Source organism: Anas acuta, chromosome 3 (genome assembly GCF_963932015.1).
Source record: "Anas acuta chromosome 3, bAnaAcu1.1, whole genome shotgun sequence".
Taxonomy (NCBI): Eukaryota; Metazoa; Chordata; class Aves; order Anseriformes; family Anatidae; genus Anas; species Anas acuta.
In genome coordinates this window covers 71,353,782-71,379,396 of record NC_088981.1, presented here as the reverse complement: position 1 = coordinate 71,379,396, position 25,615 = coordinate 71,353,782, and the positions used below count along the sequence as shown (strand labels likewise).

The following is a 25,615-nucleotide window of genomic DNA, read 5'->3' as shown; positions in this document are numbered from 1 at the left end:
GCTCTTCCTCCGATGTCTCCTTGGCTGTCCTTGCTTCAGGCTCTGTGTAGCGTGCTTGCTGCGCTTTGTGGCCTTCAGTTTGATAGTTCTGGAGAGCCCTTACCATGTATTTCTTTCTTCACTCTCCATGCTCTAAAGAAATGGAAGACTGCATATGTGGATTTTAGCAGGTAACAGGCGAAATGTGGCACCTACAGCATCGTATCACAGGAGAAGGAATGTGTGAATAAGCCCCAGGAGCAGTATGCACCCTGAGTATTTATTTCATAGTGTCCTGCTGTAAAACTCGGGACAGAAATATTACCAGTCTCTGACATTCACTTGATACATATTCTGTCGTTAGATAGTTGTTGACTACCTCTAGAACTCATTATGTAATTCATTAGGAAGCAGTGAAAAAATAAGATGAATCCTGTAGCTGTCAATAGAAATAAGATAACTTACTTTATTGTCACTCCTTTCTCTGAGGGAATTGCATTCCTCCTTCTGTTCAGACTTGTTCATTGAAGCTCTCAGCCCTACAGAGCTGGCTTAGTGAGTGTTGTTTTTGATTTATTAGCTACTAGATTATATTTTGTTTCAGATTTTTTTTATATTTATTTCACAGTACCTTCCCTAAAAGAAAATCATCTTGTTCAATATCTGTATGTTTCACTACTAATGGTTACAGTAATCATTGTAATTTTTTTAAATCCTCATGTTGCTTCACAATCTGTGTAGCCTTTTCTTCATGTAAAATAAGGGTTGCATCTAAGGATTGCTTAAAGCTGTTTCATACTCATCCGAAAGCAATCAGTGTAACGTAATTACGAGATTCCTGATCAAAGCAACTTCCTTGATCTTGGGCTCAGGTGTCTATTTTCAAAACAAACTTTCTTGGCAATTAGGTGCAAATATCTACCTCGACATCATGCTTGGGTGTTTCTTCTTGCAGCCTTTACATCAAACTTTTTGATAGATACATGTGTACACAGGTGCATGCTCTCTGACACACATGCACTCTTTTTTCCTCCTTTATGGCTTTTCTTCTGGGGTTGTCTGTGCCTTTTCATTCTATTTTTTAATTTTTAGAGGAAAGCAGCACTGAAATATCAACGTTAAGAGAGACACATATATTTTGGAAGGTATTTTATCTAATGCAACCTCTGTTTCCTATCATTAATCTTGAGTTATAAAGTAGTTATTTCAGTTCTACTGTTAAAATTTTTAAGGTGATTAAGGCCTAATAAAGAGGAAGGTAATTACGTAAGGTGCTGATCATCACTTGTCATTTAGAGGAGGCCTAGAGCTGTGTGAAGCAACATAACTTGATTGCATCGATGATCCACAAAGGTAGACTTTTCAAACCAAATTGGGTTGTACAAACTTCACTGAAGCATTACCTGATGTCTGAGTTGTAGTTTATTGCGTAGCTTAGCTTTAATTTGCTGTTCTCAACTTCTGAACTCAGCTAGAAATATCCATCTTCTCAAAGAATGAAAGACACAGAGATCAGCCCTGTAAGCCATTGTGACAGAAAACACTCTGGACTGATTTATAATTCTTATGGTACCATAAGTTGAATATAAACTTTATCTGTGAGTACATGTATTTTATACCTGATATCTTACATTTTCACAGTCCGTGGTTGAGTTTTTCCTAAATAGTATTTTGTGGGCTAGGGGGAAAATAAAACTGATACAATTACTGATGCTGGCATTTTGAATCTGTTTAATTTTAGAAGCTGTTTACAATTTGATTAATACAATCAGTTGACTTTTTTTTTTCTTTAGAAAGCCGCTCCAATATTTAATTCAAAAGTCCCCTCAGAAATTTCAAAGGATACTTCTTTAGGTGCTTGACTGCCTTGCCTTGTCTATTTGCTCTTATTTTGCATGCAAGATAGAGCCAGAAGCCTTTTTTCTCATTGTGTACACATAGTGTTAATGGATCTGCTCTGCCTGTATTGCCTCATTACTGGAAACGGCTCAAAACACAGAAGTCTTTCAGTGTATGCAAATAAGGCAGAATCATCTACCTGAGAGTTAATATTCTCTACTTTTAAGTGTATTCTAAATCTAATGTTTGTATTTAGAGCATAACATCCTGTTCTCTTTTTTATGGGCAAAAAGCTAAGCAGGCTCAGGCAGCTGTTTGATGTTGGCTTCAAGTGTTATTAATTTCATATTCTATTATTCTTTTCACTGTAGCACAAGTGAAGCTGATGTGGAGGCTGTCATGGATAAGTTGTTTGATGAGCTGGCTCAGAAACAAAATGATTGTACGTAAGTTAATTTCTCTTGAAAGAGAATACATTTAGAACACAATGCCCAATCTCCACTGACCAATTAATAAGTTCCATTGCTGTATATGGGTTGATGCCACACTCAAGTGGCAGTCATTGTATCAGCATTTTGTCTAATTTATGTGTTGAATCATGTGCTATTATTCATCAAGCTATGCATTTCCTATCTGTAAGAGATGAATTTTATAGTAATTATCCAGAGAAGATTGAGTCTTTGTTCATGTTCCCATAGTAACTAGACCAAGGATTCTAAAAGTGCAAGGCAGAGAGCTGAGGCTGAATAAAGCATGTGGAACCATTGCAGACTTCACGTTTGAAGAGCTGTGTGACAGAGTGAGTACCCAGTCAAATCTAGATCAGTTAACGCGCAGACTTTTCACAGTTTTAAAAAAAAAAAAAAAAAGAACGAACTTTCTATTTTTCCAAATCTTACTGAATTAAAGGGGCTTTTTTAACTTGCAGAAATATTTTGAATTTAAAAGGAAAAAAAAAAAACACACTAAAAAGAACAGTAATAATTTCCTTTTTAATGATACAGTAAATTCACTCTTAATTAAATCTAAAATTGTCTTCAAAAATCTCAGTAGAGTATATGCCTGGGCTAGCATTCTTGGGATAGTAGTCACAATATATTCATATGTAAAAGACATTCAGATACTGCCTTTAAAATTTGGGATGCAAGTAGATGGTACTTGAGCAAAGGAGTAGTAATCCTGACACCGCTAGAGTAACGCTGTGCTGCTGTTCTTCTCTGTTGCATACCTTAGTTTTGACTGGCTGTATGAGGGCTGGTTAGTCCCAGACTTCCTCTAAAATTTCCCAGATTTCTCTAAATACTGCCAAATTCTGTTAGACTCCCCTGGGAGTCTTACTGCAGTGACCTCTCTACTGACATCCGAAGTTACTGTTATGTGATCACAACTCTAAGCTGGGCTGATAGCATCGTTTGTTCAGGATGTTGACCAGCCCTTTGATTATAACCTTGTTTTCACTTCCTTGTAGCTACTAAGGTGATAACCAGTGGGATTTCTGTCCAAGTAATTATGTTTCAGACTAGGTTTTGGGCTTCACCTCTTTTCAGTGTTGAGCAAAACCAGTTAGCCATTTGTGAGAATGGAGGTGTGCCATGGGTGGAACAGCATGCTTTTCACTAGAAGTTTTAAGACTTCTTTGTTACACCTCTTAATGAATCAGAAAAAAGTGACGTGCATAATTACATAACCATTTGTATAATTATTTAACCCAATATATGCTTCCTGTACCTCAGTGGGTTGATACATTGCTTCTAAGGAGATGTGCCCTGGTAGCTGATACGGCAGCAGCCAATACTTTGGATCTGAGAGTTGATGATGAATTGTCACCAGGGTTTCAGAATAAGTTGGTCTAACGGAGCTAAGGTGCTTGGTTTTCTCCTAGAACAAGACAATCCTTACGAAACACTAAAATTATTTAACAGTATTGTTATTTTGTTGATCACCAAGGGTTTGAAATTCATGTTCTCTACGTTCCAGAAGCCTTCTGCAGATGTATTACGACAGTCTCTAATGAAATTAGAGAATTTATTGGATTTTATTCTTAATACTAATAACACAGGGCAAACTATAAATGGTTTGCTTTAACAGCTTCTTCAGTCCTTGGGACTATGCCTTTTGTTCTTTGCCTACACATCTATTCATTTATCCTGTTAATTGTTATACACAATTATTTGTTTTGCCATGATATTTCTCTTGGGATCACTGATACACCTTCAAATACTACACTGGTATATTGGTAAGGTGGTATCTCTGTGCTTACTTCATACATAGAGAGTTGAAGGCACAAACTTCAGAATCATCTTTTAAATTTGAGGGAGTGGCTTCAGTTTCCTCTTCTTTTTTTTTTTTAATGAGTGTAAACTTTTATGGTATTTCATAGCAACAATAAGGAATTCCTGTTGGCTTAAGCTGCATTTGAAAGCTTAGCCTGTCAGTGAATCAAGTCCATGAAATTAAGAATCTGGAAAATTTTAAAACCTGGTAAAAAAACTCGTGAAAAATTTTGGTTTATTTTGTGTTTCCTCCCTGTTGCTGTTTGCTCTTCCTGCTGCCCCTAAACTCATTGTTGAAAGGCAAAAGAAAAAATCAGTTGTCAAACCACAAAGCCGTGTTCCTTTTTCATGAAATCTTCTTTGGTGGAAAAATTGATGCATGCACTATCTTTGATCGGAATGGAAGTGATGCCACAAGAAAAGCAAAAATATGTAGGATGCAGGAGATGATCACTGATATTTCATTGCCAAGAAAGCCCTCAAAATCAGGAGACATTCACCATGACCAGACATGTAAATACATTTGTATGTATTCAAGTAAGGTAGGTAATAGATGACCCACCTTTTGGTTTTTGGAGTGATTAAGCAGAAAATCTAGGAGCCACAGCTATAAGGTCTTTGATACTGCTTGCAGTTCTGAATGGTACACAAGCTGATGGCATCATGAGCAAAGCTATTAAGGAAAAAGAAATTGAGGTTGACAAAGACATGATGAAAAGGAAGATCAGAACAAAATAAATAAATAAATAAAAGGGAGGGGCAAAAATGGAGGGGCTCTAACTGTTGGCTTCAGCTAGAGTGAATCTGCAGGCTCGTTCGTGAAGGGCGAGGGGATAGAGTCCCATGGGAAGGCAGATCCTGTGACTGGACACGGTATTTTGCACCGGGGAAAGTGCTTAACTGGCAGCCCAAGCAAAGTGTCTTAGGTCGATAAATGCAATTTAAAGTTGGTGCATTAGGACCCAATTAAACATTTGACAAGAGAATTGAAAACAAGATTTGCAGTTGGTTTCATATCGGTGATAAGACCAACTGATAAACAAGATAAACAGCAAATTCTCATTAATGGAGAAAAATGACATTTAATTGCTATTAGTGAAACCTCGTGGTGCAATTCATAAAATGGGAATGCAAAATCAGTGCTTACAGCTTGCTTAAGGATAGACTGGCTGAAAGAGGTGGAGGGCAGCACGCAGTGTTAAAGACACTGGTACCTACCCTAAAGTTAATTAATACAAGGTTCTTGAATACATATCAATCAGCGTGCTAATTAACAAACTTAAGAGGGTAGTACTGACAGGAGCCTGATGTCAGCAGAACGAGGCGAGTTACTTCTTGAGCACTTGGCTATAAAAAGCATTTAAAGAAAAAAAAATATGGTTGGACGGGAAGCTTGTGCTGTAGATGAAATGCAGAAAATGGTGAAACGTAATTAGCCTGGAAATTGCAAATGATAATTTTCTAGCATAAAATGTACTGCAGCCAGTACAAGGTCATTTTGGTTTGAGCAGCTTGACGGTAGCTTATAGTGATGAATGTACCTAGAAATTTGTGTTGCCTACAGCCAATCTCCATAATTTTCTCACATTCAGTGCAACCAAAAGATATTTCCAAACGGTAAAATTTCATATTTGACCATTCAGGAAAAGTAATTCTGAAAAGCAAAAGGAATGCATGACCAAAACGAAGTGGAAAATGTAAAAACAAACAAACCCAGATGGAGAAAGGCAGTAAAAGTATGTCCCGTGTTGCTGTCGAAACAAAATCCAGTAACACAGGGCGAAATGGCAAGTAGTTAAGAAGTGCAGGAAAATTAAAGAGAAACTAAAGGTCATGGACAAATATTGCTGCTCAGCTATGAGGCTTGTTGTTGAGTAAAATGGGAGTTTTTATATGGTTTATATTATCTGAACATTACCAGTTTATTCTCAGCGGAGGTGGCTGAACTTCTAATAATGATGTGGAAAAGGGAAATGGTTTTTCAAGAAATACTTGCTTCTAGAGGAGGCTGAGTGAAGTACTTTTTTCACTAGGGATAATAAATAACTTTCAATCTGTTAGTAATTAGAGAACATGTTAAAAATAGTCTGAAAATATATTTCAAACCATTGGAGGCCTGGAAAACTAGGCTGAGAACTCTGCTAGCTTTTTTTATTTTAAGTCAGTGTTGGAGTGCAAGAGAAATGCCACAGCCCTAAAGAGTGCTGCTATGTGCCAATATTTAAAAAAAAAAAAAGGGGGCAAAAACCACATGCAGGACCTGTATAACTGCAGGCAATCGGTGGGATTTTAGTCTAGAAACAGTACTGGAAAAGCTGGTTCTGGATTTATAGAGTAGATGACTAAAGAAAGGAAATTAAATGAAATCAGTCTCCCTGATTTTGCAGGAAAGGTTGACTTCTGTACATACTGTTCCTACTAAGAAATTGGCACGCAGTGTTGGAAAGGATGTGTTAAATGGATTGAGAAGTTAGTTTAATGTATAAAAACAGCAAGTACTGAGGGATTGTTGCTGAATGTAGCATTCCTAACGAGCACGTTTTTATATCAAACCCAGTACGTGTGCTTTTTTTTTTTTCCCCTGGAGATTTTGAACGTAACAAATGGTAACACAAATTTGCTGTAAATTCCAAGCATGGTGTGCATGTGTGTACAGGAGAAGCAATGAAATCGGACATACCATGTACAACAACTTACTTCTCAGCAGAATTGAGGAAGGATAGGTTTTCTTTTGTCTTTTTTTTTTTAATCTAAGCAAACACAACATTTTATATACAGGAGTTGGGAACACAAGTCATACCTACAGGAGCAGGAGACTGCATCCTAGGCATAGTGACTTGGAATAGATTTAAGTGTTGTAACAGAAAAGCATCTCAAAATGAGTTTACAGAAATGCTGGAGCATTTACCCTACCCATCACAGATGAAGTTAGGCCTAGAAATAGCCAGGAGGGTAGAAAGATTATTTTAATTTTGGAAACACCTCAGTGATATTGATGGCAGAATGTTAGGTGTGGTTTTGACATCAGAATTTTAGAGAAGATGTTTTCTAAACCTGAATAGGCTGTTGGAAAAAAAGCACAGGTTGTTTGAGCTGAAGGATTTATGCCCTTATATGACAGATTTGAAGATCAATTTGTTAAACTTACCAAAAAAGAGGACTGGAAGATGATTTTCTAGGACACATGCATCTTATCAGGAAAAAAACAGAGGTATTAATGGGCTCCTAAACTTAGCAGAAGGTGGCATGAAGAAAGTCAGAGAATACAGAGACACTCAGATTGGAAAAGGGGGAAAAAAAAAAAAAGGGGGGAGGGAGCACACTTTCATACATTTAAAATAATGAAAGAAGCCTATTTGTACTATGTTTTGTGTCAAAACTGTATCGTTTTAGGAAGAGGTGTTTGAGCTAAATACTAGTTCTTAGGCTGACTCTCTCTAAAATTCAGAGCAGTGGAGGATCTCATGATCTCTTCTGGTCAGAAGCCAGAGGCATGAGGGAGTTGGGGTCCCCCCGACTGTTGGCTGCTGTCACTACCCCTGTGCATGCAGAACAAAGTACAGCAGCTTGCAGCAGAACGTGCCAAATCCATCCCAACGGGATTGTCTGCGCTCAGCCCACTCGTGCTTTTGGGGGATGGATAATATTTAGTCTACTATCAGTCTAGGTAATGATTTTTCTGAGGCTTGTAACTTCCTTGGGTTTGAGTGATGCTTCACGGGATGTGTGTGAGGCATTTCCCTGATACCAAAGCAACCTCTCTTCCAAATTTGATATTCTTGGTCAACACCATGGAAGCTCTACAACTTCTCACCAAGTAAAGTTTAACTTCAGAGCAAGTAAGCAGCCTTGCTGTTAGAAATACAGTGACTGACACTTTCACGAGTAAATATTCATTCACATGTCCAGATGCATATTCTATATGAAGCCATTTAGGATGGAAAAGTTCTAAGATAAAAGTTAGTTTCATAATGGAAATTTAATTTGCATGTTTCTCATAGTAAACATATGCAAGTTTTTTTTTTGTGTGAAAATGTTTACATTGTCACCATCTCAGAACAGCTCAAAATATATAACCGGACTTAGTTAATACACTTAATTTTAGTTAAACTTATTTTTTCCTCTGATACAATGTTTTGGGAATTATGAACCAAATATATAATATGAGATAGGAGGATAAGTGACTGTAATGAAGGGAATCAATTGTTTAGGGAAGTTACTTTAGATTATGCTGGGTTGTTGTAATAATGAAGGACTCAGAAAACTCCAGGTAACATCTTTCAAAATTGGCGTATACCAATGCTCATGGTGGCTATCAACACCGTTGTCAAAACTTTGTGAATCGATTCCTTTGGCCCCCCATACATAATCCTTAGTGGTTCTGGAAAGAAGATATAATTTGAATTTTGCAAGCCAGCTTGAAAGGATGGGTAGGATGGATGCTTTTGAGTTGGAGAAACAATATATGAAACAATACATCACACAAATGACTCTGCTTTTATGTTGTTGTGACAATGTCTTATGATCTGGCCCTGGATAACTCCATTACAGTGGGGTCCATAGCGATAAACATCCAGACCTAAGAGCTCCGTTTACATTTGTTGGTGTAGCATTAAGGAGATGCATTACAAATTAGAAGCTTACTTATTTATACAGTAATTTGGTAACATGACATGTCATCTAAAGAGTCTAGAAAACTGTTGAAAATTCAGTGATGTTCCTTTGAAATGAAATCAAAACTATGTTTTAAAGGGAAGTATTCAAATATATTTTTCACTATCGTAGCTCGTGATTTCATGAAATGTCAGCCAGTATGTAAAAGATGAAAGTAGCGAGTCAGCAATTGATAACTTCATGGTATGTGAAACATTTTGTAGCTTAAAGCAGAATTTTCCAAATAGCTGCCTTTTGTAATTAGTACCTGAAGACTTTGGGAGTCAGAGTTGGTGCCATTCTAGGATTATAATACTTCTTTTCTTGTTTCGTACGTAAGCATAAATCTTGTCCTTGTCAACAATACGAGGAGATATTTGTCTAAAACAATGCATAAGATATTGGTAACTAACAGTTGTCCATTAATCTTCATAAAAGTGAAATACAGAAAATAGATTGTGTGCAATGCTGGTGCGGCATGCAGTTGACTCAATAGAAAACATTTTGTTACATCGTTTGCATCAATTTTTAAATAGGCTTTCCAGTTGAGGATAATTCCACGTTTTATCTAATTCAGTTAACATCAAAACCATACACTTAATTTTTTTATTTTACTGTATTATGTGAATATGTGGAGAACTAAAAAATGCTGGATAAGAGAATATTGATATATTTCAGATGCTTTAAAAAAAAAAGTAAAAAGCAGCTTTTCAGATCTATGACATGCCCAGGATTTATGTGTCAGTGTGACATGTTGTAGCATTTGTGGTGGCATGAAAGTAGTTACGTACTCATTAGCATGAATTCCTATAAGTGTGCTTCTCCTGTTTGATCTTCTAGAACTGTTCTTATTTATCAAAGGCATTTGTTATCATATCTTCTTTTCAAAGGCTCCAGAAAATGAACAAATTCATCCAAAGGAGGCTGGGAAAGGCACCAAGCAGAATACAGACATACAGTTCCTGAATTTAAATGCCAACACTAGCTTCTCGCCACTCTTTGTGGCCTTCCTTTGCATGAATTTCTCCATTTGCATCATGAAGTGTACATTTGCTGGTGTAGCCAGAGTGCTGTAAAACACAACCACCAAATTTTCAGTGTTTCACAAAGTTTAGGTGAAAATACTTTTTTTTTCTTTTTTCTTTTTTAAAAAAGAGCTATATATAAACTAAATTTTAAAATCTCAATATCATAAACGACCAAGTAGTGCAAATAAAGTCATACTACTTCATCAGAGTAAAGTTTTGTTTCTGTGCTTACACGTTAAGGTAACCATTCCTCTTTCTTCACTTTAAATAAAAGTTGTGTTTAAAAATTAGTAATTGTGACAACTTTTCTTGATTCTTGATCTGTTATAAATAATTTAGGCAACAGTATACCTTATATGTAATTCTCCAAGGTCCTAAGGGAGTAAGTAGCTAAATAACTGTCTAGCTCCCAGTGCTGATTTTTAGTCTTCCTCTCACTTGGGCATAGCAACTGCTGCCCTCTGCTGGCACTACCGACTTCTTAATGTACTCGAGCACAATTTAACCTTTTCTTTACAAAGGTTGAATAACTGTTTCGTGGAGCCTATAAGATTTTCTCTAATTACTTAAATATATCCATTCATCCAAGTACCAATGAACATAGCGTCTTGATGTGATAGGAAAATATAAAACTGATTTTTTGATGGGTAAAGTAAAGAACGGTGATGTTAAATGCCAAAGGTTATTACAGAAACGTGGAAGTTCATCAGTGACAAGTCGCTGGAACCTGGGAAAATAAATCAGTGAAGTACTACCAAATGCATATCTTGCTCCCATGTTCGCCCTAGGCAGCTGCTGCTGGCCACTGTTACAGGATATATTGGGTCCAGGTAAATCTTTGGTCTGAGTCCAAGGGTTTTTAATGTTTAAAATAATTTAAATAGGGTCATGTTTTCTGTCTGAGCCAGAAAACAGAGCAAGAGAACTTGGGTTACTAACCATTAGCAAGCATACTACCACATAACAAAGCTAAGAAAATGAATTCAATATCTGTTGCAAAGGCTATATTATTATACATGTATTTTTTATGTGTCTAGAAGTTGTTTAGATTTTCTGCAGTGGTCAAAATATTATGTTAGTGTAGATTAACACAAAACTAAGGATTGGCAAATGTTGTTCTACTGCAGCAGCCACACTGGACTGACCAGAAGGAAGATCCAGTTCCTGACTTCTGAATGGTTTACACTTCAAAGTGAAAGAAGATATAACCAAGTATTGGAAATAAATTAATTTCCAAAGGCAGCAAGTGATTTAGGAATGTAAACGCCTGTTCTTTAGTCAGTTGAATGTCTTCCCAACACGATGGCACAGTTAAAGCTGCCTCGGCGGTTTAATGGTTCTGAATCATTTTGAGGGAATTGTTTTCAGTGAGAACTGTTGCATGTATCCACTCTATAATTTAGTGTTTTCTCTGGGATTGTAGGATTGTTAGGTGTAGTCCTAAATAAAAGTACTACGGAGTTGTTCAGAAGTGAATATTGTTTTCACTAACTTTTCAGAACTGTGGTTTTCCTTAGTTTGATTTTAATCTTAGCTTCATTCCCAGCAGGAGATGAGCTTTTGCACCTTGGGCTCTGCACTGAGTGTCTTTGATTAGCTACATTTGCTGTAAGGACTTAACCAGTTTCTACACCAAAGCAATGTGTTGCCTTATCTAACTGAAGAGTATATTTTCTAAAATACATTTGGAAACTTCTTTCTGGTGGAAATATTATAGTGTAGTAATACTGTTAGCCAAGCCTCATTTCAGTTTTATACCTTACTCAGCATGTGTCAGGGCTTAACTTTGGAAAGCACTCCCATCAGTGAAAGCTGCACAGGCTTTGAAGGTTTAGATCCTGTCTGATCCTGTATTCCTGGCCCAGGGAATACACCAAGCCAGCTTTAAAAACCTTGATTGTAGTTTTAAGGATCTGCTTCTTTAATTCAGTTCTTTTTTTTTTTTTAATGTCAGAATGTAGGTAATGTTTAAAAGCTTTGTTGCCTATGGTTCTGAAATCTTAACAGTAATTGTTAATATTTAACTAGAGCTATAAATAGAATGACCTATGAATCCGTAGTTTCTGCTTTCTTTTGAAGACTTAAAATACATGTATACGTATTAAAAAATTGAGAGATCATTTGAATTGTCATCTAGTAACTTATTTAAGGAGGACTTACTTTCACACGCACTTTTGATGTGTATATGTACTTGTTTCTTATGGCCTTCAGAATTACACCTGCTTATGCTTTCTTTTTTTAAGCCTCCGGTAGCTTTTGACCTTTTCATTGACGAGTGCCACAGTGGAGCTGTAAATAAGTCAATGAAGGATTTGAGGGCTGAACATGCCCTGTGCTGTTCCACCAGTCTCTAGCCAGCTCTGACTGCATGGTAGGTCTTTGAGACACCTCCCTTTTCTATGTTCAGCGTGGTTATCTGAAGCTACTTAGTTAAGTTCCTATAAAGCAGGAGTTACTGCTAAGTGGTAAATGAACAGGAGCATGCTCTCATAAGAGTAACATTTCAACTCAATTGGGCTAAAGCAGAGAAATTGGCAAAAGGAGTATTTGTATGTGGGGAAAAAAGTGAGCTCAAGTAGAACAGGTGCAGGAAAGGTGTACTGAGAGTCCAGATTAAAACAGCATCCATGTTGTGGTCACAGACAGGGTGGGGATGCTGAGGGGGGAAGAGAAGAAATGCAAGAACCTCATGCACCTCACTCACTCCCAAATAAATACCAAGAATGGAAAAACACCATTTGGCTCGATAGATAGCACTGTCATACAAAAATAGAAAATTCTTCATGAATACCAAAAAGCTGGAAGTTATAACCATCTTCTTACTCGTTAAGAATGACTTTCTGAAACAACTTTCCATTTTGAGAGATGGGAGTAAAACCAAAGCAAACTTCTGCAGTAAGATCAATCAAAATTTTTACTCGGATTCTATGATGAGGTCACCTGAGATAGAGGAAGATTGCTTGAGCCAGAAGATATCTTCTACCCCAGGGTTTATAAACCTCAAATTCCCGCTCTACTAATCGCCCATGTAGGTGTCAATCAAGCTGGAAAACAGGTTACACAGGGGATGTAACAGAGGTATCAGACGACGTGCTATCAAAACCAAAATGCAGTTAGGACATTGCACAGCATCAGTCACTCTGGAATCTGATTTGATCCTCTTTCTGCATATATCATTGTTATGGGGTATTTTAATTGCAGGATCACGTACTTCTTCCAGTGTTTCCCACAAGAATTGATGCTTCATTCAGGCATGAACTAACTTGGAGGTGATTCAGGCTGCATAAGAAGCCTTGACCTGTAGGGCCCATGCCTTGTTTTCACTTTCTTGAATCACAGCCATAGTTGGGAGGTGAATTCCTTACTACAGGTGAAGTAGCTAGTTGTTGTTGTAACAAAAGCTTAAGAAGAGCAACATAATTCTTCTTCTGCACAAGCATTGGAGAAGTCCATGAAAAATGAGACCTTGTGACACGCCGATAAAGAGGACAAAGCATGTACTGATGAATGTGCATTATGTGAGAATCACTGTTCTGCATGCTGAGGGGTCAAGGGTCCTGCGTGAGAGGGGGAGCATCAGATAAAGCAATTCAAGACGATATCATATATTCAAGAGATTATGGAGCACACAGACAACTGTCTAACATCTGACTTTTCAGTTTTAATGATGTTTTTTCAATGTAGCCTTAACTTGTGTGATTAGCAGTGGGGGCATTACTGATTCGTTTATTTTTGGTGTCTTCCATCTGAGAGTAGTTAAAACACACTTTAAAGTGAGTATTTTAGAAGGAAGAATAATGAATCATCGAAACAGATTTAAAGTTGCAGGCCAACTCACAATGCTTAGTTAGGAAACACCGAAACAAAACTGCATGTTATTTTGATCTTTCCTTGGTACGTCTTCTGATGTGACGTGCCTATTAATTTATTTATTTTTGACACAAGACTCCTTCACTAAAACTTCGGAAGAAATTTTCTTCTCCATTAAATTCTCAGTTTATTACTAGTACGTGGAAATAAACATCTCTTCTTTGCCTGTAACTTATAAAACTTGCCAGAAGATGTGCACTGCCTTCAGCATCTTTACATTTCTTTATCAAGTTAGCTGTGCCCTGAATGTTTTATGCTTTTATTTAAATATACAGTTGCATTCAGAGTTCACGCTTCAGGATTTTCTATTCCTTTCTGGAATTGTGGTCTTGGTTACCTTGATTACCTTGGTGCTCTGTTTTATCAGCCGTAGTAGTGATAGTATCTGGCTCCTTAGGAAACAACAGAAAAGCTCTGTAGTTTTCTGGTTTTGCTTAATGTCTAAGTTGTAAATATTATATAGTCTTAAACCATATTTTGTTTTTAGGAAGTTTTTGGAGTATTGGAGTTTCTGCACTAAATTATAGCTATTCTGGATCACACCTCTTCTGTGTTATATTAGAATTAGCCCTGGAATATCTTCCAATATCCTTTTCTCTGAAGATGAAATATCTTTTTCTAACATATGTAAAGTGTTTTGTATTCTTCAGGCAATCTCTAAAAGATGAGATACTTTGTTGCTGGTGAGTCAACAAAGAAGGATGCTTTATACTTTAATTAATGGCATATATAATAGGAACAGAAGACAGCTAACTCTTAAAACAGTCCACAGAGAGCTCCAAATAATAAACATCCTACTTGAACTGAGATGATGGTAGCTGAAAATGCATTAAGTAGGCAGAGAAACAAAAATAAATGAAGGTGAGAACTCAGTCAAGCAGGCTGAAGTGGCGTAAACACTTTGTCGGGAGGGTAGCCCATGCTCGTGCTAATGCGTTTTGCATTAGTACGGAGCGTATAAAATACTGACTCCTGGCATCAGAGTTAATGACAAAAATCTGCAACAGTTTTACCGTGTGCAGGAACAATACCACAAGAAAGATCCTTACCTGTTCATGTTTCTTGGCACAAAAAATAAAACCACATCAAGTAAAAAAAAAAGCTGGTAAGAAATGGCTAGTGACAATTGTTCTATTTATGTGTTCCGGTTCTGAAGTTCAGTTTTGATCAATAATTGTTGAAAGAAAAAAGATCAGACAGCACCAGAAGCACACACCAAATTAAGCTGTTATTTTTAGATTGCTGTTCAGAGGACCAGATTAATCAGGCTGAACTTCTAGTAAGACGATTACATAGATGTGTGTCAATTAGGAGGATTTCTAGTTTCATTAGCAACTTCAGAGCAACAAATACCTTTATGTGTGCTACTGAACAAAATAGATTATTTTCTGTGACTAAATGAGGTTCATAAAATAAACTTCATCCCTGAAGAGTTACATACAGGGCAGCGGTAAGTGTCTGAAATCATTTGTCCCTAATCTTGTCCAAGCCTATACTGCTGGAAGTCAGGACCCAGCCAACACTGAGTATCTTGCTGCAACACGAGCAGAAGGGCCTGTAGGCAATCCTGGAAATTTGGGTGGCAGGCTGTTGGCTGCTGTGATAGTGGAAATCTGTTCCTAGTTAGTTGGAGCTTCTACATGTAGAATATGCTCCCAACAGCTCTGGCAGTGGTGTTATTTCAACTTGAACCCATTTTTCTGTCTCCACTTCCTTTGTGGCATGTTGGTATGTGGGTGTGTGTGCCAGCCTCGTGTTGTCTTTACAAGGAGAACAGGGCAGTGAGGACAAGAAGCTGCAGCATCTCTGAGGAAGAGAAGCTGTCAGGGTGCCCCAACAGCGTCATCTCCTCCATTTACAGCACTGCTAGCACACCGGGTGAGATAAAAAAGCTTCTAAGCAATTGCAGGCAGCATGGAAATTGGGCTACTACTAAAATTAGGGGAGTACAATACAGAATTAGAACTGCCCCCAGTGTTTGCAAGTTTGCTGGTTGTTCCTTCTTTTTACAAAAAGTAGAATAAGGCAGAAGGAATTTCAAAGGACTTCTCCAGGATGAGAGCAGGTCACGTTGAGAACAAGATGAAAAGCTTTGTCTTCATCTCCAGGGTTACATCTCCCCAAACCCTAAAAGTAGAGGGTTTGAGGATGTTTCTACGTGGAGAACTACGGCTGGTGCCAGCTGAGCCATGTGTAACAACGACTGGCTGATGGGGAGTTTTGGTGGTGTCTCAGCAGGCACGAGCCTTGGCAGGGAGGTACCCACTGACTGTTAAAATAGAAATGGCTGCTAGGCTCAGACCCTTCTCATCATAACACTTGGGAGTCTCCACAGGCATGTTTCTGCCAACATTTACAGAATATTATCACTTAGCACCGGCGTAGGTGTTTCAGAAATTCTTGTTAAAACACTCGAGATGATCTGCCTTTTATGTCTGTAATTAGAGGAATTTTGAATTGCCTGCTCTGCTTTTTGAACTACAGGAGTAGATGGAGTTCTCGTCTGGCTGTGGTAAAGATGCATATTGTAACCCTCTATAAACTGTGTTTTGTCTGTATAAAAGAAAAAGTGTTGTTTTTGTCTTCCTTTCTTCACATTTGAAATGCATTAGCCTTATTTTTGTCCTCTACCTTCTTCCTTCCTCCCAACCCCTACATTTTCGATTTCCATGTGTGGATATCCACCAAGGTGCCCACTAAATTCTTACTTTAATTCTATGAAAGTGTGTATCTTGGTGCAAATCTTGCAAAAGTTTGAAGTTCTTTAATTTCCTCTTTTTTTTTTTTTTTTCTTTCTTGGAATCAGATTTTAGTATTTGAGGTTATATTTGTGAAATGAGGAGGGTACGTTCGTATGGTTTAGGGCAGAATATGCATCATGTTTGGGGCGAGAGAGTAATTCCTCAGCGTTGTGGGCTTCAGTAGGAGAGTGCTCAGGCCCATCGTGTGATAAAAGAATGAATCTAAACAGCAGTTTATCTATTTATTTAGATAACCCTAATTTCTTAACTAAAAAGAGAAGTTTCATTCCTTTCTCATGTGCAAACAGACCATTGTACCTTCAGGTGTTCAACATACAGGTGTATTTGATTTTCTCTGGACTTAGCGGTGTTTCAATCCTAAATGTGGAAGAAAAAATATCATTACCTGAATCATTTGCTTACCACCAATCTTTAAATCTCCACATCATCCCAGTGTGTTATGCTTTTAGTATTTCCATTGCTTTCTTGTGCACTTGGTAAGACTGTTGTCCAGCTAGCCATGACTCGTAGCTGATGGTGAGATATTAGGTGGGCTGTCTCTGCCGTGTTTCTGTCCACCAGTTCCTTTGGCTTTCTTTTATCAAAGCATTACAAGTCCAGCTACAGCCAGAGTCTGTTTCAGTGGGTTTTTCATTCTTATGTCTAAATAAAACCCAAGGTCCTGGTCAAGGATAGTCATTAATAATTGCCCTTAATTTCTTGAAGGATTCTAATGAAGCAGTTACGCTTGGCCTGCAGCGAGTTAGTCTAGCAATTTGTTATATAAAATATTTTTAGTTTTCTGTTTTTAAGATATTAGCAATATTGCAGCACTTTATAACCATACTGTACTGTTGGGACAATGCATTTCGTTAGCTAGGAGGAGAGTTGTAGCAGGATTATGCAAAATGCTGCTGATCTTACTCTGTGGAGTGGTTGCATCCAATATATCGAAGTACTTGCGCAAGTAAAACTACTGAGATGGGTTTCAGGAGTATGAAGCTTTTTTCCTGAATACTGTGACTTGATAGCTTAAGATAAAATACTGCCTGCAGGACTAATAGGGTAGGTCTTGCAGGAAAAAATGACCTTCCATGTAATGAAAGGCATTTAAAATGAATGTATTTGAATGAGTTACCACTACTTGTCTGTGTCTTCTGTTGATGGGTTAGATGCACCAATATGCAAGTTCTTATTAAATGTACAATACAAGCTCTTCTTAAAGCTTTTCATTTCATTCTTACAGGTGAAGCCACAAACAAAAGAACTGCTATAAATTGTCTTCTTGTCCTTTTCCTGTTGTATTCAGTGCTTAGACATGAGGTTATTTTTGTTTGAGTTGTTGATAGGTGAACCAAATGTCGCTGTACTTAGGATTTAGTAACTGGCTTGTGCATTTGAAAATCTTGCTGCTGGAGAGCATCCTAATAGCTGTTCAAGTTATTTGTGTTTCAGGTTGTTGTTGTAGCTTGACCATATTTATTCTTCTGTGTGTTATGGTTTACAATGGTTGTTTTATTTGAGTTGTAAGGTTATAATTCTGCCAGGGCATGGAAGAGCCAAACTTACAACAATCAAACACCGTTCAGGTGCAGCAGACAGTTCAGTGAGGACCCACATTTTCCTGTGTCAGTAAGGGCAAACTGAAGCTTTCCTGAAGTAAGATAGGAGGGAACAAAAATAATATGATCGGGGCTTTTCACTCATTCTTCTGTAACTGTAGTATTACAAGATAAAGTATTCGTGTATATTTCTCACATGGGTTTCTATTTCACATGGTTTTTGTTTCAGCCTCTTGGGGCCAGTGACTATTTGGAAATATCAAAGCATTTTGACACAGTCTTTGTTCGTGAAATTCCACTTCTTACCATGGCAAAGAGGACACAAGCTCGTCGTTTCATTACTCTTATTGATACCTTCTACGAGCATAAGGTGAGAACCAAGCCTTTCATATACATGTAGGAATAATATTGAGAGCCCTAAAACCTGCCTCCTACCGCAAGCCAATTCTTTATTAATCATCTGTAAAATACAAGCAGCAAAGACTGCAAAGAAACATCATTCCAGGTTCACAGGAATGTCCTGTTACAGTAAGGCTAATATGTAGGTATTTTTTTGATTTTTGTGGGTATTCAACATAACCATAACTATAGGCTAGGGGATAGTTGTCTTTCTTGAATAGGGATGTAATTTCTTTCCTATCTCAAAAAAACAAACAATAAAACCAGAAGCCTTGCCATCATTTTAATAATGAAGGATTGTGTTGCTGACTGTGCTGGAGCTGAACTGAGAGTGATCTGTATGGGCAGTTGGTCAGGGATCAGTGTCTTCCTGAACAGGGTACGAAGGAGTTAATAGCATAGTTGCGTTATTAATTTTAGAGGAAACAGTCACTTGAGGCTTCACATGGAATAGTAACGATAAATTCGGCACTTCACTTGGATTTACAGAGGCTTCAATTATGGAAAAAGCAAAATCAGCATTATTAGAACAAGGAAAAAAAGAGAAGTTGATGTTTAAAATGATTTTTTTTAAGTAATGAAAGGTGAGATTTCATATCTTGTGTGTGACTGTCTATGCATACACTTAAATATTTATGCAATCAGGAAATATCAATTGAGATTTTTTTCAAGAGTGTCCTGGCAAGATGATCAGAAAGGCCCCGATCCAGCAAGGTGTTGAGCTGAGCTTGGGAGCAGTCTCATTCACATCAGCCAGCTTCCTTGTGCTTGCTGTCTGCGCAAGGTTGTTTGTGGGGACCTGTCCAAAATGCAAACGTCTACACACAGTATCTCCTCCCAGCAGACATGAAAACAACATTTATTACTGTTACAGCAAGCAGTGTGCACCTGAGTATCTTAGGTGAAAGTAGAGTGGCCCAGCTCAGCCTTGGGGGATATTTTGAAGTTGTGTATTCCTTAGGTGGAAATATGCATGCAGTGCACTTACCTAACACTTACCTAACCATGGGGGGGAAAGCAGGCATTGTTTACTAATATTTTGTAGCTGTTAGTGTACAAAAATAAATTTGATTTCATTCATTGCCCATATAGCAGATATTCTATATATTTAATAGCACAGTTGTGCTGTTCTCTGAGTAAAAGTTGCTTGAGGTGTTGTTAAGAAAAAGATCCCATGAGGTTAATATTCCCAACGACAACGTAAGGTTAATCTTCTATGGCAGTATTAATGAGAGAAAGGAAAAACACCTGGAAAAAAAAAGATCCTACTTAAGTTTGCTTTTCATAAAACACGCGTTTCATCCCTCTTCTATAAAGCACAGGTGTTGAATATTGTTGCCTCTCTTCTTTCTTTCAGGTGCGTATTATTTGTTCTGCTGTGACTCCTCTCCAAAGCTTGTTCCTGGTCGAACATGACAATGGTGAGCTGGAGGACAACAGAGTGTTGATGGATGATTTGGACTTGAGCCAGGTACATGATATTAGCATCGTCTCCCTTTTGTAACAAAATTGGTTTTGGTCTCATAATTACAGCAGCGTTTTAGGAAGAGGAATCAAGTAAACGTTTAACCAGTGATGTGCTGCTTTTTCTGCAGCGTCTGTCTCTTCCATAATTGCACGTTATGTTAGTTATTCGTAGTCAAAGAAAATACCACAATGTATAGAACCGTTTGGCATAAGTTTTAGGGTCATTTTGTTTGTTAATCATTATATTCGTTTAATCATGTATGGAAATACTGATTTCAGCTTAGTTCCAACATTTAAAGTACAGAAATAAAAAATGATCTGTTCTACCTCTTCGTAGACTGTACAGAGCTACCTTGCAAATCCTCACAGACAGTTTTGCATGTTGCATGTGTTTCTTTTTTCCTATAACCTATTGTTAACGGATCTTTAAGTGATTTGTCTCAATCACTGTACAATTAATACACAGAAAAGTGGAAGTAGGTGGTGTGTTATGTTTTAACTCCAAATTATTACTTTTCTGTGCTCTTTCAAAGCATTGTTTAAATGAAATTGGTGTTTTTGTTTAATATTAGGGGCTTAATTTTATTTTCCATTGGTGCCTTGCTGTTGTCCTTTATTGTCCCCATCTGTAAAGCACTCAGCATAAAGAGTTAGATAGGATGAACTTTCACAGGATGAACAGCTGTTTCTCACAGTTTTTTGGTACTGTTTTTGTGTATTAATATAGGATTCTGCCAAAGGACTCTCCATGTTTACAGGAGAAGAGGAAATCTTCGCATTTCAGCGTACTATCTCACGGCTTACAGAAATGCAGACTGAGCAGTACTGGAAAGAAGGGGACAGAAGTAAAAAACAGTCGTAATTAAAAGTTGTAATTAGAAGTTATATAAAAACACCAAAAAGTATGCAGAGAAGTACAACTACAGAATTGGAAGGCTTTTTAGCACAACTGAAATAATAATTGCACTTTATCATCTGGACCATGTTTCTTTGATCAAGTGGTTTTCATGTTTAGGACATGAAGACTGATTTAATTTTCTGTGCCACCAGCGTGTGAACATGTGAAATTTTACCTTAATTTTCTTTTCTGTAAGGCGTAACTTTGATGTTCAGGAAGTTTAACTGGATTAGAATTTTTCTGGAGTATTGCTGTAGAGACAAAGTCAGTGGATTATTCAGGGTTCACAGTAGATTGATGTTACGTGAGGAGGGCACTTTGTGGTTCATGCACTACGTCTGTCACATACAATGCAATTTGCACAAGAAAGATCGAATGCTTGCTTTATGAATCTCCTGATGTTCTGTAGTTCTCTCCTAGAATCCTAGAACTACACTGTAGTGTATTCTGTTTTCTTTCTTTTTTTCCTTTTCCTCTGTGTAGCCATCTGCTGACTTTCAGACTCTAAGAGTTTCATGTAATCAGCCTGTTGCTCAGTCTAGTTAATTGAAAACTAACAGTTTGATCCAAGAGACAAGACTGAGGAGGAGCTTGAAGGCACTTGAAACCTCAGAGGATTAAACCCAAGTAATCATGTATCATAAAAGAAACTATAAGACAGTATACTGTAACATGTAAGAGCAAGTTAATACTTTTCTTGCAAGTTGTGTGTCTTGCATTCACATTACTGATATATTTCTATCCTCAATTATCTCAGGCTTCATCTCTGTGGTACCTTGCACTGCTACTAGCACATCAGGCCTGATCTGGGGATGGTGGTATGCAGTGCCACTGAGGCAGATTGTAATCATATTACAATACAAATGTGTTCTATAAAAAAAAGGTGATGGGGCCGATTCCCAAAATCACATCATCCATCTTCACGTTTGTTGGAAGCTTTCTTCAAGTTAAAACCACAATTAATTGTTGTGTCATTCTTGGTTTTAATCTGACTGAAACAAAAGACGGTACTGCTTGTATCAGTTTATACTATATTTTTATTAAAAAAAAAAAAGGCATATTTTTTAAACCCCAAATGTAGAAAAATATTACGCAGATGAGCTGAAAAGGCTAAAAAAAACTGTCTCAATTTCTTACGGAGGAGGTATATAACAAATCATCCACAAATTGGAGGGTTTTTCTTGGATATTGCAGTGTGACTTTTTCTTGTCACCGTATTTATTATTACCACTAATACTAGTTTCTGCCTTTATTAAGCCTGATTAAATTGTCTGAATCCTAACCCCCATTGCTAATACAGAAGGTTTTTAAAAGGGACTTTTTGGTAGGGGAAGTGGGGACTGGAGAGGTCCTGTGTGCGTGGATGTCTTACAGCAATACAGATGCTTTGGGAGTCGCGTGCTCAAGTCTGGTTTCCTGTTCTGACCACTTCTGTTTGCCCTGGAAGCTACTTGAACTGGCTACACCTGTTCTCCAAATAACTTTTAGAAGCTCTGCTTATCATTTACAATTTGTGCAACCATGTTATTCGCACAAGAGTGACTACAAGTGAGAATTTTAATGTATATTTATGGAAAATCCAATAAGAACGTATTGCACTTAGATCAATTCTTCAGCAATTCCTAAGTATGTCTTCAGAGATTTTAAGTTTCTCAGTGGAGAGACTATTGAGATCCATGTGGGTGTGTCTGTGTGTATAGATGTATACTTCATACGTACGTACATGAACATAGATAAAGCTAATATATATAATTTAAGCGTGTATGGTTATATATTTATATACATCAGTGTGTACTCATCAGCCTGGCCTCAGCTAGGCTGTAACTGCCCTGAAGTTTCTGCTGAGTCTGGACTTTTTCTTCTAATAGTATTCAAGTGCCTCTGGCCTTGTCCAAACCAGAATTTGTTGTGGGAAAATGGGAGGTGGCACTGTGTTCCCTAAAGCATCCTGCATCTAGATATTTATCAGCGTTATGTAAAAATGCGTGCGTGTTTAGCTCGTATGTCTTCCTCCGTCATGTGGCAAGTAACTGCAGAAACACAGGTGAGGCATCTGGGAGGCGTGAGAGAGGGGTTTGGCAGGCTTTGTGTTCCCATAGAGACTCAGGCCGTGGAAGTGAAGTGGTTTTCCATGGTCTGTGTGGGTAACAACCAACCTCCTTTAACCAGGGTCTCCAGGAGCCCCCAGGCAGATGTTTCTGTGCTCAACCCGGTGCAGCAAATACCGAACAGTATTGGAGGCGTTTTTACGTTGTGTGCGCTGATCCCAAAGTTGGATACTCCCAACTTCTTGAAAGCACAGCTCCTAACACAGCAGGGCAGTGGAATCACTGAAAGCCTCCTGGGACGCAGGTGAACTCTGTCAAGCCGTGGGAGGGAAGTCAAGTCTGGGATTCGCTGGTAGGTGCTGGCAGCAATCAGGCAGAGGAAACAGGGAGTACTTCAGGAGCGTTTTGGGGCTGAAAGAGACCGAAAACAGGAAAAGCTGCTTAAATCACTGTGCAGTACTTGTGGTTGCACCAGAGGGTGTGGATTGCCACTTTGAGGTCAGGACCACAGGGGGAGGTTGACAGGACCAATTTGTCAGGCAGCCCGGACCTGCCCAAGGTGCTCAGCGCCCTGGCAGTCCCATCCCCTGCTGCCTGGCAGGCAGCAGCTGTCCTTTGCTCTCTGCTCCCACCTTAAGATGTTTCACTTGCCAAAACGTAACCAGTGAAATGCCTGCAAATGGATTGCACGCACTCCTTAATGGCCTTAAAATTTCTGGATTTATGCTATGTGCTTTCACCCGTCAGATCTGGAATGTTTTTATCTACCCCTTAGTCATTCAGCAAATATTATTGCTGAGTTGTTATTTTAAACATCTTTTTGAGTAACCTCAGGGATGTGGTATGAAATTTTGCTGTCACCAAAAGTAAAATCCTTGTGGTTATGGACCACGTGAAGGATTTCACATTGGTTTATGAAGGCCGTGTCCTGGCTGAGAATCTCTTGGTAACTTGTTTCAAATTCCCAATTGACAAAGCTGTTCACAATCCCCAACAACTTAAACTATACCCTCTAGGAGTGTAATTACTCCATCCCTACAGACTATCTTGAAAGATGTATTTGCAGTTCACGTTCTTGTGCTGTAGCTCTTATTTATTTATTAATAGAAAGACACAGTTGTCTTATTTATCTAAACTATTGTTTTTCAGTATTTACCTTTGCACAAATAGAGGGAACAATTACCCCAAACAGGGTATAAGGAGACAGCCTACTAAAGGTCTTCACAGGGACTGAAGATGCACTTCTTGCTCTTGTCATTATTTTGATCTAAAAGGGAAGAACATAAATGGGTTTTCGTGAGTAAATGTGATGACAACAACACTACAGCTGGGTAGATGTCACCAGTTCTGCAGCAATGTAAACGTGAACAAAATGACCAGGTTTCAAGCAGTGCTCAGCATGGTCACCAGGCACCTAACAAGGAGGGAGAACAGAACAGTCTCTCCGTCAAGACCTGTTTGAGAGGATCAAGATTTAGGGATTTCTTTCTGCAGTTGTCTGGATCTTTGTTACCCCTGCACCTCCGTTTCCTCGTTGATAAAATGGGAATTGTGTTATTTTCTTATTTGCTAGCCCTGGAGTGCTGCCAGGCTTGCTTAACTCATTAATATTCTAAGATGTTTTCTGAGGCTCTGGGATGAAAATACTTCAGTAAAGTATGTAAATAGTGCAAAAAATAATTTAGCTACTCCAAGTGGATTAGTTTCCTTGTTTGGGCTACAGAATTAATACCTTCAACTAAACACCATGTGCCTCTTCACAGAGTAATTATTTTTTTGGTACAACACGTCTGTTTTAAAGAAAAAGACTATCTGAGGTATGTGATTAAAACCCCAACCAGTTCATGTAGTTTTTCTTCTACCTGTAATGACAGATTTCCTTTATGATTTATTACAACCTGAGCTCCTGTACCTGTGAACTGCAGTGGCTTTGTAAATTTTGTTGAGGTTTTAATTTGAATGTATACTGAGAATTTTTTAAACACAGAATTGAGTCTAATATATAACAAACCGAACCCTGTTAAATCCGTCTTAATTGAAAATATTTTGTTGTAATAAAGAAAAAAATAAATCCAGATTTTATAAGCATTTAACATGCTGTTCGTGCTGTTTTTCTGTACCTGTTCGGAATAGGTAAGAGTTGTGGTAACTCTGCAGTGAGCTGCTTGTCTCTGTCTCCATCTGGGCTGCCTGGATCAGCCAGAGCACCCCAGGCCATTCTTCATATTTAAAAGAGCAATCTGCAAAATGTTTGACTGCTTTGCTTTTTAAATCAGGAAAAGGATCAGGAGAGGATGCAGCACATCTTAGCGTTCTGAATGGGAGAACCTTTCACTGGAAACCTTCGATCTCCTCACTTCTTCCAAAGAAAGGAATTGGCGTGTTGAAGATGGAGCCACCACCAGTTTGCTTCAGTGTGTTGCCTGCAGCAGTAGTGATATCCAGAGTTAGAGAAGAGCATCCAGAAAACTTCTAAATTGCTACTAAATGTTAGCAATTCACCAAGGTGTATGAGGCAGGAGACTGCAACCTCACTTCATTATCCGTGTAAACATTAGGTCCTTCTCTAAGATGCCTTAAGATTTTTTTAAATTTTTATTTATTTTTTTTTTTGCCTCAAACATCCTGCAGTAGTAAGTCTCTGGGGTCCAAATAAACATTTTGCTCAAAAAAAAAAAAAAAGTCCCTTTTGTAGCTTCTTCCAAAATACTTCAAAAACAGATGCAGTCTATCTGCCTTTGCAGGTTTTTTTTCCATCTAATACACATTGCTCTCATGCCCCTCTGGTCTGTTTGTCTTCTCAGAAGTGAGCAAACCCCAGTAGTGTGGGTTTGGGGATACTTTATCTTATTTTATTT

At 38.1% G+C, this 25,615-nt stretch overlaps 1 protein-coding gene across 2 annotated transcripts in view; it reads left to right on the top strand.

Annotated features, from left to right (window-relative positions):
• AFG1L (AFG1 like ATPase) overlaps positions 1–24,845 on the top strand; it is a 66,272-nt gene extending 41,427 nt beyond the window's left edge. The window contains exons 9-13 of one of the 2 annotated variants that reach the window (XM_068677764.1): positions 2,190–2,260; positions 2,517–2,617; positions 18,175–18,315; positions 19,702–19,815; positions 20,539–24,845. In XM_068677764.1, coding sequence (XP_068533865.1) covers positions 2,190–2,260; positions 2,517–2,617; positions 18,175–18,315; positions 19,702–19,815; positions 20,539–20,673 — 562 coding nt within the window. In that variant the 3' untranslated portion in view covers positions 20,674–24,845. The remainder of the gene's footprint in view (positions 1–2,189; positions 2,261–2,516; positions 2,618–18,174; positions 18,316–19,701; positions 19,816–20,538) is intronic. The other variant, XM_068677765.1, reaches the window with a different exon arrangement.
• The last annotated feature ends 770 nt before the right edge of the window (positions 24,846–25,615 follow it).